A 13,375-nucleotide genomic window follows, 5' to 3' on the forward strand; every position below is an offset into this window, starting at 1 on the left:
ATGTATTATGTCAACTTTTTTCAAAAACAGACTGTAAAAGAAACTTTATTCAGTGCATAAAGAACAACAGGTAGATAATAACACCCTGCTGAGCCAGGCCAGCAGAAGGTTACAGTGAAGAAATGGGTGTGATGACATCACCTGTCCACACCAACCAGGTGGAGGAAAAAAAGACCAATGTAGTCAAAACGTTTTTGTAATACTTGCTCCACCCATGCATCCTTTCAGATGTCAGAGGGACCACTGAGTTTCATCTCCTGTCTCTGTGTCTGTACTTATCATCCCTGTGTCTTCTGTCATCCCTCTCTCTCCTGTCACATCTCTCTCTCGTCGACTCCCGCTCCCTCGTCGACTCCCGCTCCCTCGTCGACTCCCGCTCTCTCGTCGACTCCCGCTCTCTCGTCGACTCCCGCTCCCTCGTCGACTCCCGCTCTCTCGTCGACTCCCGCTCCCTCGTCGACTCCCGCTCCCTCGTCGACTCCCGCTCTCTCGTCGACTCCCGCTCCCTCGTCGACTCCCTCTCATAACTCCTATCCCTCCTCTCTCGGTGGTACTCCCTTTCTACACCTCTCTCTCTCCCTCTGTCATCTCTCCTCCCCCTACTCCCCCAATCAGTCTCTCTCTCACGGCTCAGGGACCCATCTCTGTAGCGCTCCTCTCTCTCACACTCTCTGCCACCGCCACCCCATTCCTGGTTCATGGTGACAGGAAGGTTGATGGGTTTGCGAAAGGGTCTGTCCTTCCCACCAAACCGCAGCTGACCAGACTCCTTCTTGCCCCCCTGCCCTCCGCCCAGCCGACGAGGTACCCATCCCTTCAGGGTTCTCTCCTGCTCGAAGTCCACAAACAACTCACTTTGGTCCACCACTAGTTTGTTGGCGTCTCGCCTCGCCCTGACCACGGACCTCTCCTCTTTGTATTCAACGAAGGCATATCCCTTAGAGAACCCAGTCACTATGTCCCTCACCAGGCGCAGGCGGCGGATATCCCCGTAATTGGAGAACACTTCATTCAGCTTCTCCTCCGTTGTTTGAGGGTTCAAGCGGGCCACGAATAGAGTGAGGAGCGGGTCCCCCACCACGGCTTTGTTGGGTTTGTAGCGGGCGACCATGGCTCTCCAGACGGCCCGGTCATGGGGCTCCACGTCTGTGCCATCGATGCTGCCCGCCTTGAGAGGGTCGTAGACTTTAGCCACTGGACTCCAGTCGTTCATAACTCTCTTTCTCTGACACTAAACAATGTGGCTGAAAAAAACAAATAGTTTTAAAAACGGTACATAAAATGCACATTTGTTTGCGACATAGCTACTGATCATTTTTGGGTGGGTCATTACTTACAAGACGTCGCTGCAAGTCGGACACCAGTCGGAATCTAAAGAATTGTGCCTCACTCAAAACAGTCCGTGTAGGAAATGTTTTAATTCAGCACGTTCCGTTAAGAAATGTGTCTCAGTAAAGCCAGCTTTCTTCTTCTTCGATATCATGGCGGTTCGCAAACAAACGTTTAAAGTACATGCTGCCACCTACTGTGCTGAAATGTACGATCAGTCATGATCTGCCCAATTCTGTACTACCATGAAAAATACAAGTAAAAACAAAATAAATCTCTACTAACTTCTACCACAACCTCAAAATTCTCTGACATTGAAACTAAGGAATCCTATCTGTACTTTTCCTGGCAAAACTTTCTCAAACCTCAGCATCACTGATAAGCTTTTACTTATTTGACCCGCTTTCCTACTGATCAACCTTTTGGCCTTAGTCACTCTGTCTCCCTTAACATTTTCTTCAATATCATCTGTGGACATAGATATTGGGACCCCAGTGACGACTCACCTCAACCTAGCATAAGCTCCAGGTACATTGCTTTTAATCTTCCCATTAAGCTTTCTATTTGCAGAATATTCCCTTGCTGAGCCTGGCTCCGACAAAATATTAGCAACCTACCATTTCCAATGAACTGGGCTCTCTCTTTCTATACGGCATTAGTTAGACGGAGAGGTTGTAAATGAGTCCTAGTGATCTCATCAAACCATTCACTCGGACACATTATTACTCTTTTGTCCTACCTTGACCTTTTTGCTTTCTACACTAGACTCTCCACTGCTTTCAGTATGATCCCTCTTCTTCCTTTCTTTCCACTAGACCATTCAGATCCTTGACCCTCATCCTCCCACTCCATATCATCAGCACGGTCATCCATATTGATCACACTCCAGCACAGCTGTTGCTTCTACTACCTTTTCTCTATTTCTTCCATTTCGTCCACAATTCTCGCCATTTCCCTTCCCGACCATCACAGAACTTCTCTTGGTGACACCTATGAACAAGCCCACCCCGTAAAGCCAGTCCTTCTATAGACGTTGTTTTTAAATAGAAACAGGTGTTACTGTGCCTTTAAACCGTGTATTTATAAAACCTTTTATATCAATGTGTTTCAGGGAAGGACAACCTCATGCAATCATCACATCAAATAACAGAGGTGATCTGTCTGATGCTCTCAGGACAGTAGTAATACAAGTAATAAAATAGAGAAAAAATATACTTTGCATAAAACATGTTTATTCAACAATGCCTCCACCCCAGCATACATATGTATTTAAATACTTCCTTGTGGAGCATTTGTTTGTGGACATTTGTACAGTTTTGTGTGTTAAGATGGGTACAGATTTGTTCAAGTTTATAAAACAACTCTAATTAACATGGCATAAAATTTACATTTCAAATATTGTAAGTTTCAATGGTTGGAATCATATTCCAGTTTTTGGAAACTTTTCAAGAGGGCTCATAAGTTTGCATCTCATATTTCTGCATCAATCAGAAAGGGCTCTGGCACCATAAATATAATTATTGCTGAGCAACTAACTACTATACATCCGATTATGAAAAACTTTGTATAAAAATGCATTACACTAAACTACAACCTGCATGCCGTGGAAGCACTGGTCTACCAGTAATACAAAATATACAAAAAGAAATGTGCTGGAAAAATCTAGCATGTTTCATATAGACGGATAAATATATTAAAAAGTATTGATGTCGGCAAATTTTTAGAAGATGTATCTGGATCTAAATGTGTTTAAGTCACTATAACCTAACCAATCCTCTAAACTGCCTCCTCCTAGGTTGTGCGCACACACACGCCCATTTCCCTCTCTGAAAAAAATGTGCTAACACATTCTGTTGCTAAGGCAATTTTTACATAAAAAAAACGATCTATTAAGAAACCATGGTGTTGTTAGCATTCTTCTTTGAGCTGTCTCCATCAATGTTTAAGCCAGGGGTGGGATGCGATGGAAGATTTGCTGCGGTCGCCGTAGTCGTAGAGCAGCTCCTCGCCCTCATCGACGTCTCGCGATGCCACCAGGATGAGGTGAGGTATCCCGTTGATATCATGGAGTTTGGTTTGACAGTTGCCGTTCTTACTGTGGTTGATCAGACGGCCCATGCGACCCGTTTCTTTCGTGGCGTCCACACTAGAGGGAGAAGCAATTGAAAGAACGCTGGTATTAAGTTAATCTAACACGTTGGGTATGGTTGAAAAGTTATTGTATCATGAAACTAAAACAGACTGCATTAGTGCTGCAAACATTGAGAACACTGAAATTGCTATGCGGCTATGCCAGAGATGCCACACACATAAAAGAGGAAGTGTTTTGACCTACCAGTAGGTTTTGCAGATATACTGAAAGTAGTACATGTAGCAGCCGGTGGTAGGGTTGAGAGTGTATTCGGCCTCCCTTGTTTTGGCGTCGGTGATCTGCAGCAGGTCTCCATGGTACTCCACTACATACTGGCCCTTCTGGAAACACTGGGTGGCAAACACTCCTCGACCCTTCCCCTCAATATGCTGCACCTGAACCAGATATATTTCACTCAGATATTGGAATACAATATAGTCTAAAAGTCAATGACAAGCTAAAAAAAGGTAACAAACCATTTCTAAATAATCAGGGGAGGGGGGGACATTGCGTGTGAGATGCATTTCATGTCTGTAAATAAACATGCCAGTCTGATAGTGAAGTTTCAGAAGCTGTGATCAATGAGTGTACCTCCATTCCTTCCTCGACCCCATTTATGATCAGATCATCGATGTGTTTCTTTTGTTCACACTATGAGAAGACAAGCACAGAGGACATGTAATGATCACTGTCATAAGACTAATTGAAGAACACAAGTCCTTATAGTTGCTAATGCCATCATCTTATACATTTTATGAACCTTTTCCATTTAGGAAGAACAAAGTTACACTGCAAACATAAAAAAGTCAGCTTTGTTTAATATTTAGTTTGGTCAAAACATACCAAATCCTTGTTGATAAATAAACAAACAAAAAGCCCTCAAACCAGTGTTTCCTCTGAAAATCAGCTGGCGAGTGGCCTGAACACATTCTTTCACCCCGGGGGATGGGTTGCGGTTCAGAACAATTACATTGTGGGTCGAAAACATTTGAACACTTTAAAAACCCAGGAGCTTGTTGTGTTGCAAATTCCATTCTGTGAGCGGCGAGGCAGACATACAGTGGATTTGGAAAGTATTCAGACCCCTTCCCCTTTTCCACATTTTATTACGTTACAGCCTAATTCTAAAATGGCTAAATGACTGCAACAGAAACACTGCATCAAACAACTTAATGGCATGCAGGTGATGTGCGCAAACACAGACACGCTAAATTGTCATTGCGATCCTGGCTGATATGTTGATTTTTGTTTGATTAATCAAACATTTTTAAAATGAGCGTAAATAAATTACATTAACAGAAATGATTAAATTAATTTCCATGACTTTCCCAAAACTTTTCAGATTTGATCATTTTGCAGGGCTGGAAAATTACATTTTAAAATTACATGACTTTTCCTGACCTTATGAACCCTGAGCGACTGATAAAACAGAATGACTGGTGTTCAAACAACTAGGTTCTCATTCCACACTAGCTTTGTTTATCTTTCAATACTCTTTACAGGACACTGCTTAATAACAACAGCATGATATTGGTCGATGTTTTAGTGTTACACGGTAATACATGCCCTTTACACTCACCTTCAGCTCTGATCTGCTTTTCCTGGAGCTTCTCCTTATAGGATAGTAGTCTGTTACTTTGCGGTTTTGGGAATTTCCGCTCTCTGCCCTGGAAAGGAAACGTATGAACTGACATTAACAATCAATACCATTTTTAAATCTATGGGTACATATGAGCCATGACCACGTTTTTGTGAAAGTGAATAAACAAGCACAATGTGTCCAACAGAAGCACAATGTGTCCAACAGAAGCACAATGTGTCCAACAGAAGCACAATGTGTCCAACAGAAGCACAATGTGTCCAACAGAAGCACAATGTGTCCAACAGAAGCACAATGTGTCCAACAGAAGCACAATGTGTCCAACAGAAGCACAATGTGTCCAACAGAAGCACAATGTGTCCAACAGAAACACAACAGAGATTTGCAGCCCTTTCTGGTACATCAATTATAAAATTGAAAATCAAGATTTTAGACAGTAAGGTCACAAATAGATTGGTATATGGGTGCTAGCCTGTTTCTACTTCAGCAAATCTGTAACTTTCTTGCCAAACAGGTTTTGACTAATGGATTCTGTTTGGCAAGTCAACAAGGTAGGCATTGTTGAAAGCAGAAAAACACAAGTACCCAAGCTTCCACTACCTCAAGTTCAGTTTAGTGTACTCCAGATAGTTGGCACTTCTCCCATGTGTACCTATGTGCAGTTCACCAGTCTCAATCCAAATACACCCTTTTACTTAATGATCTACATGCTCCAGATTAGTGCATGCATTTACGACATCCCAAGGTATGAAAACACCAGATTTATTTTTGCTGATATCCAGTAGTAGCTTACATTCTAAGTGTTGACTTCTTTCCTTTGGCCTTGCGTCGGATGTCCCTCCTCTGGTTGGCGAGGTGAGCGGCGGTGTTGTTGGCGAGGAGGGTGTGGGTGATGTTACTGGGGGCAGGAGGGGAGGAGTGCTCGGATGGGGCGTGGAGGCAGGAGACTGGGGAGAAGTGGAGAAGCTGCTGGGGGGCCTGGTGCTCTTCTGTCCTGCAGGGCCGTTGGCTGTGGCTCTCCTCACGATCCGCCAGCTTCAGGACGAATGCCGCCTCTGAATTCAGTTTCCTGGCTGCTGGGTGGGGAAAGCAGAGAGGAGTCTGCTTAAGAACATCAATGTAAAATGAGGAGGGGAAACCACTTTAAACTGTTGAGATGCTGCTCAGACCAAATCCCCCAGCTCCTTCTTACTTGTGATAAGGTGTGACTTATAAAGGAGGGGTGAAGTGATGGATCCTGATGAAGCCAACCTCTTAACAAACCTTTTAAGTTGACCTACTCAGCATTCACAATGCCAATAAATGCCTCTACAATGAATTAACACATTGATCAAGGCCTTTTCAATTCTATACAATACATTGATCAAACACTTGCAACTTGAGTGGATTAATCAACAAGATCTGTTGCACACTCAACAAGATAACTGATCAAGCAGAACAGCATAATAGAAAGAGTAGGACGTGAATGCACTGCAGTAGTTAAATGATCAGGCTACTACACACTACATACCGTCACCTTGCCTCTGTGCATCATTCTGTATAGAGCAGCGTCCAGTGTACTTTCCCTCCTGTATGAGTTTGATGGTCATCTCATCAAGGTCAGGTGATTTGGACTTGCTGTGGTTCTGGTTTCGGAGAGTGATGGAGTGGCTGTTTAGTAACATGTCCTGTCAAAGAAAGAGGTGGACGCCATCAATTATTTGTTGTTTTGTGTATGTGTGTGCGACTGTCAAATCAAAGTTTATTGGTTGTGTACACGGATTTGCAGATGTTATCACAGGTGCAGTACAATGCTTGTGTTTCTAGATCCAACTGTGCAGTAATATCTAGCAATACACACATATTACAAAAATAAATGAAGAAATATCAGAACGGGGCCTCCCCGAGTGGTGGAGCAGACTGAAGGCATTGCATCGCAGTGTTGCGGCGTCACTACAGCCTGGGGCCTGGGGTTTGATCCCAGGCTGTGTTATAACCGGCCGTGACCGGGAGTCCCATAGGGCGGCGCACAATTGGGCCAGCGTTGTCCGGATTAAGGGAGGGTTTCTTCCAACACATTGGTGCGGTTGGCTTCCTGGTTAAGCGAGCGGGTGTTAAGAAGCGAGGTTTGGCAGGTCATGTTTCAGAGGACACATGACTTGACCTTCGCCTCTCCCGAGCCTGTTGGGGAGTTGCAGCGATGAGACAAGATCGTAATATCACGAAATTGGGGAGAAAAGGGTGTAAATTTACAAAACAAGTTATAAAATAATAATATGAAAATGAACAATAACATTAAGAACACCTGCTCTTCCCATGACAGACTGACCAAGTGAAAGCTATGATCCCTTATTGACGTCACCTGCTAATGCCACTTCAATCAGTGTACATGAAGGAGAGGAGACAGGTTAAAGAAGGATTTAAACCTTTGGACATGGGATTGTGTATGTGTGCCATTCAGAGCGTGAATGGGCAAGACAAAATATTTAATTAAGTGTCTTTGAACGGGGTATGATAGTAGGTGCCAGGCGCACCGGTTTGAGTGTCAAGAACTGCAAACGCTGCTGGGTTTTTCACACTCAACCGTTTACTGTGTGTATCAAGAATGGTCCACCACCCAAAGGACATCCAGCCAACTTGACACAACTGTTGGAAGTATTGGAGTCAACATGGGCCAGCATCTTTAAGGAATGCTTTGACACCTTGTAGAGTCCATACCCAACGAATTGAGTCTGTTCTGAGGGCGAAAGGGGTGCAACTCAATATTAGGAAGGTATTCCTAATTATTTGTACGCTCAATGGTGTGTGTGTATATATATATATACACAGTATATTAATAGAAAGTGTGTACAGCTGTGGTTATATAGGATGAGCCTTGACTAGAATACAGTATATAGATATTGAGTGGGTAAAACAGTATGTAAACATGTTATAAAGTGACCAGCGTTCAATGACTATGGATATAGGGCAGCAGTCTCTAAGGTGCAGGGTAAGTACCGGGTGGTAGCTGGCTATTAACAGTGACTACGGTCAGGGTACTGGGCAGAGGCTGGCTAGTGGTGACTATTTAACATTCTGATGGCCTTGAGATAGAAGCTGATTTTCAGTCTCGGTCCCAGTTTTGATGCACCTATACGGGCTCCATAGTTGTTAGCTGAATCCCTTCACTTATCACATTAAATTGTGATAAGGCTGTTTTCGAGAACATGCAAAACGTGACTGGATAATTCAGTTACAAATTCTTGCCCACTGAAAGCGACTAACTTTTAATTTCGACCATTCGCTAATTCAACCGATAGAGTAGCTAGCTAGTGCCGGGTTAGGGAGGATAACATATACAGCTAGGTTAGCTGGCTAACCATGCTAGCTACAGCCAACGTACCCCGTTCATTTCTGTCTTATTTAGTTTTTTGTCTTTTTATGCGAAAGGCTTTCGGTCCACTCTTCTGTTGCAGTAAAAAAAAATATCCAACAGCCGTATGTCCCCTGCGTCACACAACAGTCATCTCTCCTCTGCCTTTGTACACTCTCCTCCGTCTCCACAAAGGATACTTTTTTGTATGTTTTGCTTTGAAATTATTCAGCCCATATAATTTCCACGGTTCCTTCCCTCCGCCATCTTTTATTGTAACTCATTCTCTTGAGGGTCCATGTGAACATTTGTGACTGTAGTTATAACATAAAGTCAGCAGGAGGCGCTGTCTGACAGTGTTTCGGGGAGTTGGCTTCCCGAGAGCTTTCACACAAAGCATTTGTTTTTCTTAATCAACATTAATCATTATCATCAATCATCATTCAAAAAAATCTAAAGAGCGTTAAACCAAGGCCGTATACCTTTTAAAGGGTAAATAAATTATGTTATGATAAACTGTAAGGTCTCCTCTTCAGGAGACCTCTGTGTGTGTTTAAACCTGTTTTGAGTGTTGTGACCTTCAGACACTATCAGAAGGCGTCTACATTCAGACTCCTCCTGTCTGGATCCCACCGTGGTTATCTGGTTTTCTGAGAACACAAGGCTGCCACAGACCTGATGAAAATAGCCACCTGTCTGAAGATGCTTACACTCGTTCACCTTGTCATGACCCTATACTTGTGATGAAAGGTCAAGTTTCGGTCAAACCCACTTCTGAGTTTTTACTTGCTGATAAGATGGTTCCTGCTGTCAGGGGGAGGTTAGATTTATTAAAATGTTGTTGCCAGAGAAAGTTACGTAAGGGGATTTGGGAGGCTATATGAGTTAGAGGATGTCTTAGACATTTTGCAGAACTTAGGGAGAAAATATAATATACTGTTATACTGTACTCTTTACCAACTTCTACCTACAAATTATATTACTAAAGGAGTATTTTTTAATACTTAAACAAAGAGTCTGTGTTTCCTTTCCATTACTAATGTATGTTTGATCATTTGTTGAAGAAATTGACCAACAAATCCCCTAATGAAAAGAATCATTTTACAGAATCTGACTAAACTGTGTAAATGCTCTACCTCAATTCAATTAAATTACAATTTAAGGGCTTTATTGGCATAGGAAATATATGTTTACATTGACAAAGCAAGTGAAATTGATAATAAACAAAATTGAAATAAACAATAAAAAATGTACAGTAAACATTACACTGAAAAAGGTTCCAGAAGAATATTCATTTCAAAAGTCATATTATGTATATATACAGTGTTGTAATGATGTGCAAATAGTTAAAGAACAAAAGGGAAAATAAATAAACATAAATATAGGTTGTATTTACAATGGTGTTTGTTCTTCACTGGTTTCCCTTGTGGCAACAGGTCACACATCTTGCTGCTGTGATGGCACACTGGTATTTCACCCAATAGATATGGGGTTTTATCTAAATTTGATTTGTTTTCGAATTCTTTGTGTGTCTGTGTAATCTGAGGGAAATATGTGTCTCTAATATGGTCATACATTTGGCAGGAGGTTAGGAAGTGCAGCTCAGTTTCCACCTCATTGTGGGCATGTTGTCTTCTCTTGAGAGCCAGGTCTGTACATAGTCAAATTCATAGTCATATCTCTCTCTTGCTCTCTGTATATTTGTGTTCAGGTGTGTCATGTTCTGTTTGTGGCTTTTATATTTTGTTTTCATTTTTTATTTCTAGGCAAACTTTTCACACTGCCAAATGTTTTTACTTAAAAGGTATTACATTTAATGATTGTGTAAAATATTATTTGATTATGAATCATATATATTTATCTGTTTATTATTGCTGCTAGTAAGAGCATGAATTGAAAAGCCTGAGTGGTCCCCATCTGAGTCTGGTTCCTCTCAAGGTTTGTACTTTCCAGGGAGATTTTCCTTGCTTTGTGCTGCTTCTCTCTCTCTCTGGTCTAGACTGGGTTACTATTGATTGATTTATGCAGTATAAAAACATACAGAGTAGACATTTGAATTGACTTTATGATTTGAAATCATGACACACAGACCTCTAATAAAGACCGGCTAACGTTTTGCCCTGACCTTACCAATGAGTTTTATTTATTTATATATATATATTGACCTTACCAACATGGGGGTTCCAAATTACATATGTTGCAAAACGTGTGCTAGACATCACTTCCTTCAAAGACCTCACGTGGTCACGTGACACGGTTTTAGCGCTCTGTTTCTGGACTGTAAAGGTTTAAAAAATTATGCTTGAAATGCCAACATTATTTTCTTTATCGATTGGTGATCGCCAACGGACGCCCCGCGGCCATTTAGAAATACTTTTTTATCGACGGAGCAGAAAGAATTCTCGACTGAAAATTCCAGCGCTCGGGTTAAACGTCACGTGACCAATGCTCGACTGGCTGCTTGGTAAAGATGGCGGAAGGTGGTTAGAAAACAGAGGAGCGAAGAGGGTAATATCCCCCGTTAAGGCAGCGATTAACGAAACGCCCGTTCACTGATAAGTGAGTGTTGTTACCAGGCACAAATGTCTGAAAATGCTTGAGGATTTGCCGAGGATCACAGTAAAAGTGAGGCTGTGACATGTTGCTTTCGTGAAATTGTATTTTGGTGTCCTCTTTCAATTCATGGCAGTTACCTTTAGCTGTTAGCGTCTAACTTACTGTACAGTAGCTAGCTAACGTTAGTAACTGTGACTGAACATAACACCAAAACATCTTAATTTGATATTAGCTAGCTAACTAGGGTAACTTGCGCTAACTAACTTTGGGTAGCTAAATACTCTTGTAACATTACTAATAGCAGCTAGCGAACTATTTATTGTTATTGTAGATACATTAGCTATGGCTAATAATGCTAGCGACTGCTTTATATGGGGTTGTCTTTCAGTAACGTTACATTGATTTGCTGAGTGTAGTTTAAATTCATAGGGGTTAGCCAGCTAACTTGGTTATCCAGCAAGCTAGCTAACAGCCAAGCTAACGTTAGTTATGTTGCATGCAAACAAATGTTTCCCACAAAAACAGTTGCATATCGATGTTTGTTGATTCGATAGTAACTTTACTTATAAATTGTGGACAGTTACTATAACGTTAACTGTTATTAATGGTCAATTTAGTTGGAGGCATGCTAGCTAGTTAACTAACGTTAGTTAGCTAATATTGCCACACAGTGAGTCTACGAATATTGTAATGCTGTTAACTTTTTTTAGAGGGTGTGGGTTTCCTAGCTGGCCTATTCATAATTTGACTGTCTTTGCCTAATAAGCTGTTTAGAACACGTTGTTCGATTTGACATTAGCGAGCAACCACGTCACACCAGGAAGTTGAGACTAGGGAGTCGGTCAGTGCAAACACGTGCCGGGGTCTGAGTCACTTTGTAACCAGGCAAGTTCTCAAGATCATACACCTGGATCTACACATTACATTTAAGTGTGTACACTGTTGATAATTGGATATGGAGAAGGGCGAGCCGGTCAAGGATCGATTCGGACAAGGTGGTAAATTGTATGACAAGCGACAGCTTTATTTAAGAGTAAAGATATCTGGTACAAGCGTATACGGTCTCGTTCCTTCGGCTCATAGAGAACCTCCAGAAAAAGCCCAGATAACAGAGTGCATAGACATTTTATACAAAGATAGAAAGTAGGTTGAGTCTGGAAGTTCTTGTCCTCTGGTTGGTTCTGGACAGGTTGTTGTCTTCTCAGATTGGTCCTGATGAGCTGGGCGTCATCCTTCTGAGTCTTATAGCAAAAGTTCTTTGTTATCAAATGTTCAGCTAAACAGGAGATTTTGTGTGTGCGTAGTCAGCCCTCCGTCCTTGGGTATGTGTGTGTGTCTGCACCCTTTTCTTATCAGTGTTTATGAATGTTCTGTGTCAGCCATCTGTCTCTGGGTGTGTGAGAAACCCTGCTTAGAAAGAAGTTAGTTATAACAATGTAATAGCAATATGCTTGTGTTATTTTAAATGGTATTTATTACAAATCCCTCTCTTCACGTCTCCAAAGAGACGTGACATAAACTAGGTAAAAGTAAGAAAAGCAAAAGTAAACAACCAGGGAAACTTTCTCAGAGAGAAAGTTTTGATTCCCTCTCTTCACGTCTCCAAAGAGACGTGACATAAACTAGGTAAAAGTAAGAAAAGCAAAAGTAAACAACCAGGGAAACTTTCTCAGAGAGAAAGTTTTGATTCCCTCTCTTCACGTCTCCTAAGAGACGTGACATAAACATAGTAAAAGTAAGAAAAGCAAAAGTAAACAACCAGGGAAACTTTCTCAGAGAGAAAGTTTTGATTCCCTCTCTTCACGTCTCCAAAGAGACGTGACATAAACTTGGGATCAAGCAGGAGTATTATATGCAGAAACTTTCTTGAAGAGAAAGTTTCATATGCCCTCTCTTCACGTCTCCTAAGAGACGTGACATAAACTAGAAGAAGGTAAAAGCAGCAGGCATGTTGTTGTCCTCAAAAGATGGAGGGCCTTCATCCCCTAAAAGAGGAAACATCTGGGAAGGGCTTGTTGGGTCAATGGCTTTAGATATGACCCTAGTGGTGAGTGAACGAATGCATGGTATGCAACAGCAACCACACAAAACCAAAATGGCTGCAAACACTGAGATAGAAACCAAAATTGAGGACACCAGGGTTTTATATTTCCCAAAAGCATCCATCCAGGAATCCCACATGGAGGTGTCTACACCAGAATGGGATTTCATCTTACCATTAAGAGTCCTCAAGCCTTCTAAGGCAATGGTCAGACTACCATCAGTGGCAGTGTTGTTAGGTATAAAGGTGCAACACTGTTCACCAAACATAGAGCATACACCTCCCTTCTCAGAGAGTAGCATGTCTACTGCAATGCGGTTTTGGAAGGCCATCAAGCTGGTAGCCTCCAATTGGCCATGTACCGCCTCAAAGCCTTGTTGAGTCCAA

The 13,375-nt window shown here is 42.0% G+C and overlaps 3 protein-coding genes across 7 annotated transcripts in view; 1 reads left to right on the forward strand and 2 right to left on the reverse strand.

Annotated features, from left to right (window-relative positions):
• Positions 1 to 29: 29 nt before the first annotated feature.
• snrnp35 (small nuclear ribonucleoprotein 35 (U11/U12)) lies at positions 30 to 1,479 on the reverse strand. The gene is made up of 2 exons (XM_071338512.1): positions 1,338 to 1,479; positions 30 to 1,244 (listed from the first exon to the last, which is right to left on the reverse strand). Exon 2 carries the CDS (start codon positions 1,211 to 1,213, stop codon positions 251 to 253), a length of 963 nt encoding a protein of 320 aa, XP_071194613.1. The 5' UTR covers positions 1,214 to 1,244; positions 1,338 to 1,479; the 3' UTR covers positions 30 to 250.
• Positions 1,480 to 2,541: 1,062 nt separating this feature from the next.
• Positions 2,542 to 8,689, reverse strand: LOC139537332 (N-lysine methyltransferase KMT5A-A-like). Of its 2 annotated transcripts, none has more exons than XM_071338523.1 (7): positions 8,422 to 8,689; positions 6,571 to 6,727; positions 5,854 to 6,136; positions 5,040 to 5,127; positions 4,052 to 4,111; positions 3,665 to 3,855; positions 2,542 to 3,475 (listed from the first exon to the last, which is right to left on the reverse strand). In XM_071338523.1, the coding sequence occupies exons 1-7, from the start codon at positions 8,428 to 8,430 to the stop codon at positions 3,265 to 3,267; spliced, it is 999 nt and encodes a 332-aa protein (XP_071194624.1). In that variant the 5' UTR covers positions 8,431 to 8,689; the 3' UTR covers positions 2,542 to 3,264. The 2 variants fall into 2 exon arrangements, with proteins under 2 accessions (XP_071194624.1, XP_071194634.1); XM_071338533.1 differs by having other exon boundaries at positions 5,854 to 6,133; positions 8,422 to 8,668.
• A 2,125-nt stretch (positions 8,690 to 10,814) lies between these two features.
• LOC139537350 (protein strawberry notch homolog 1-like) overlaps positions 10,815 to 13,375 on the forward strand; it is a 33,949-nt gene continuing 31,388 nt past the window's right edge. For 2 of the 4 annotated variants that reach the window (XM_071338569.1, XM_071338585.1), the window contains exon 1: positions 10,878 to 11,016. In XM_071338569.1, the coding sequence (XP_071194670.1) occupies positions 10,984 to 11,016 (33 nt within the window). In that variant the 5' untranslated portion in view covers positions 10,878 to 10,983. Of the gene's footprint in view, positions 11,017 to 13,375 lie in introns of all 4 variants that reach the window. The other 2 variants (XM_071338575.1, XM_071338591.1) reach the window with 2 other exon arrangements.

The sequence above is a fragment of the Salvelinus alpinus genome, chromosome 1 (genome assembly GCF_045679555.1).
Source record: "Salvelinus alpinus chromosome 1, SLU_Salpinus.1, whole genome shotgun sequence".
NCBI lineage: Eukaryota > Metazoa > Chordata > Actinopteri > Salmoniformes > Salmonidae > Salvelinus > Salvelinus alpinus.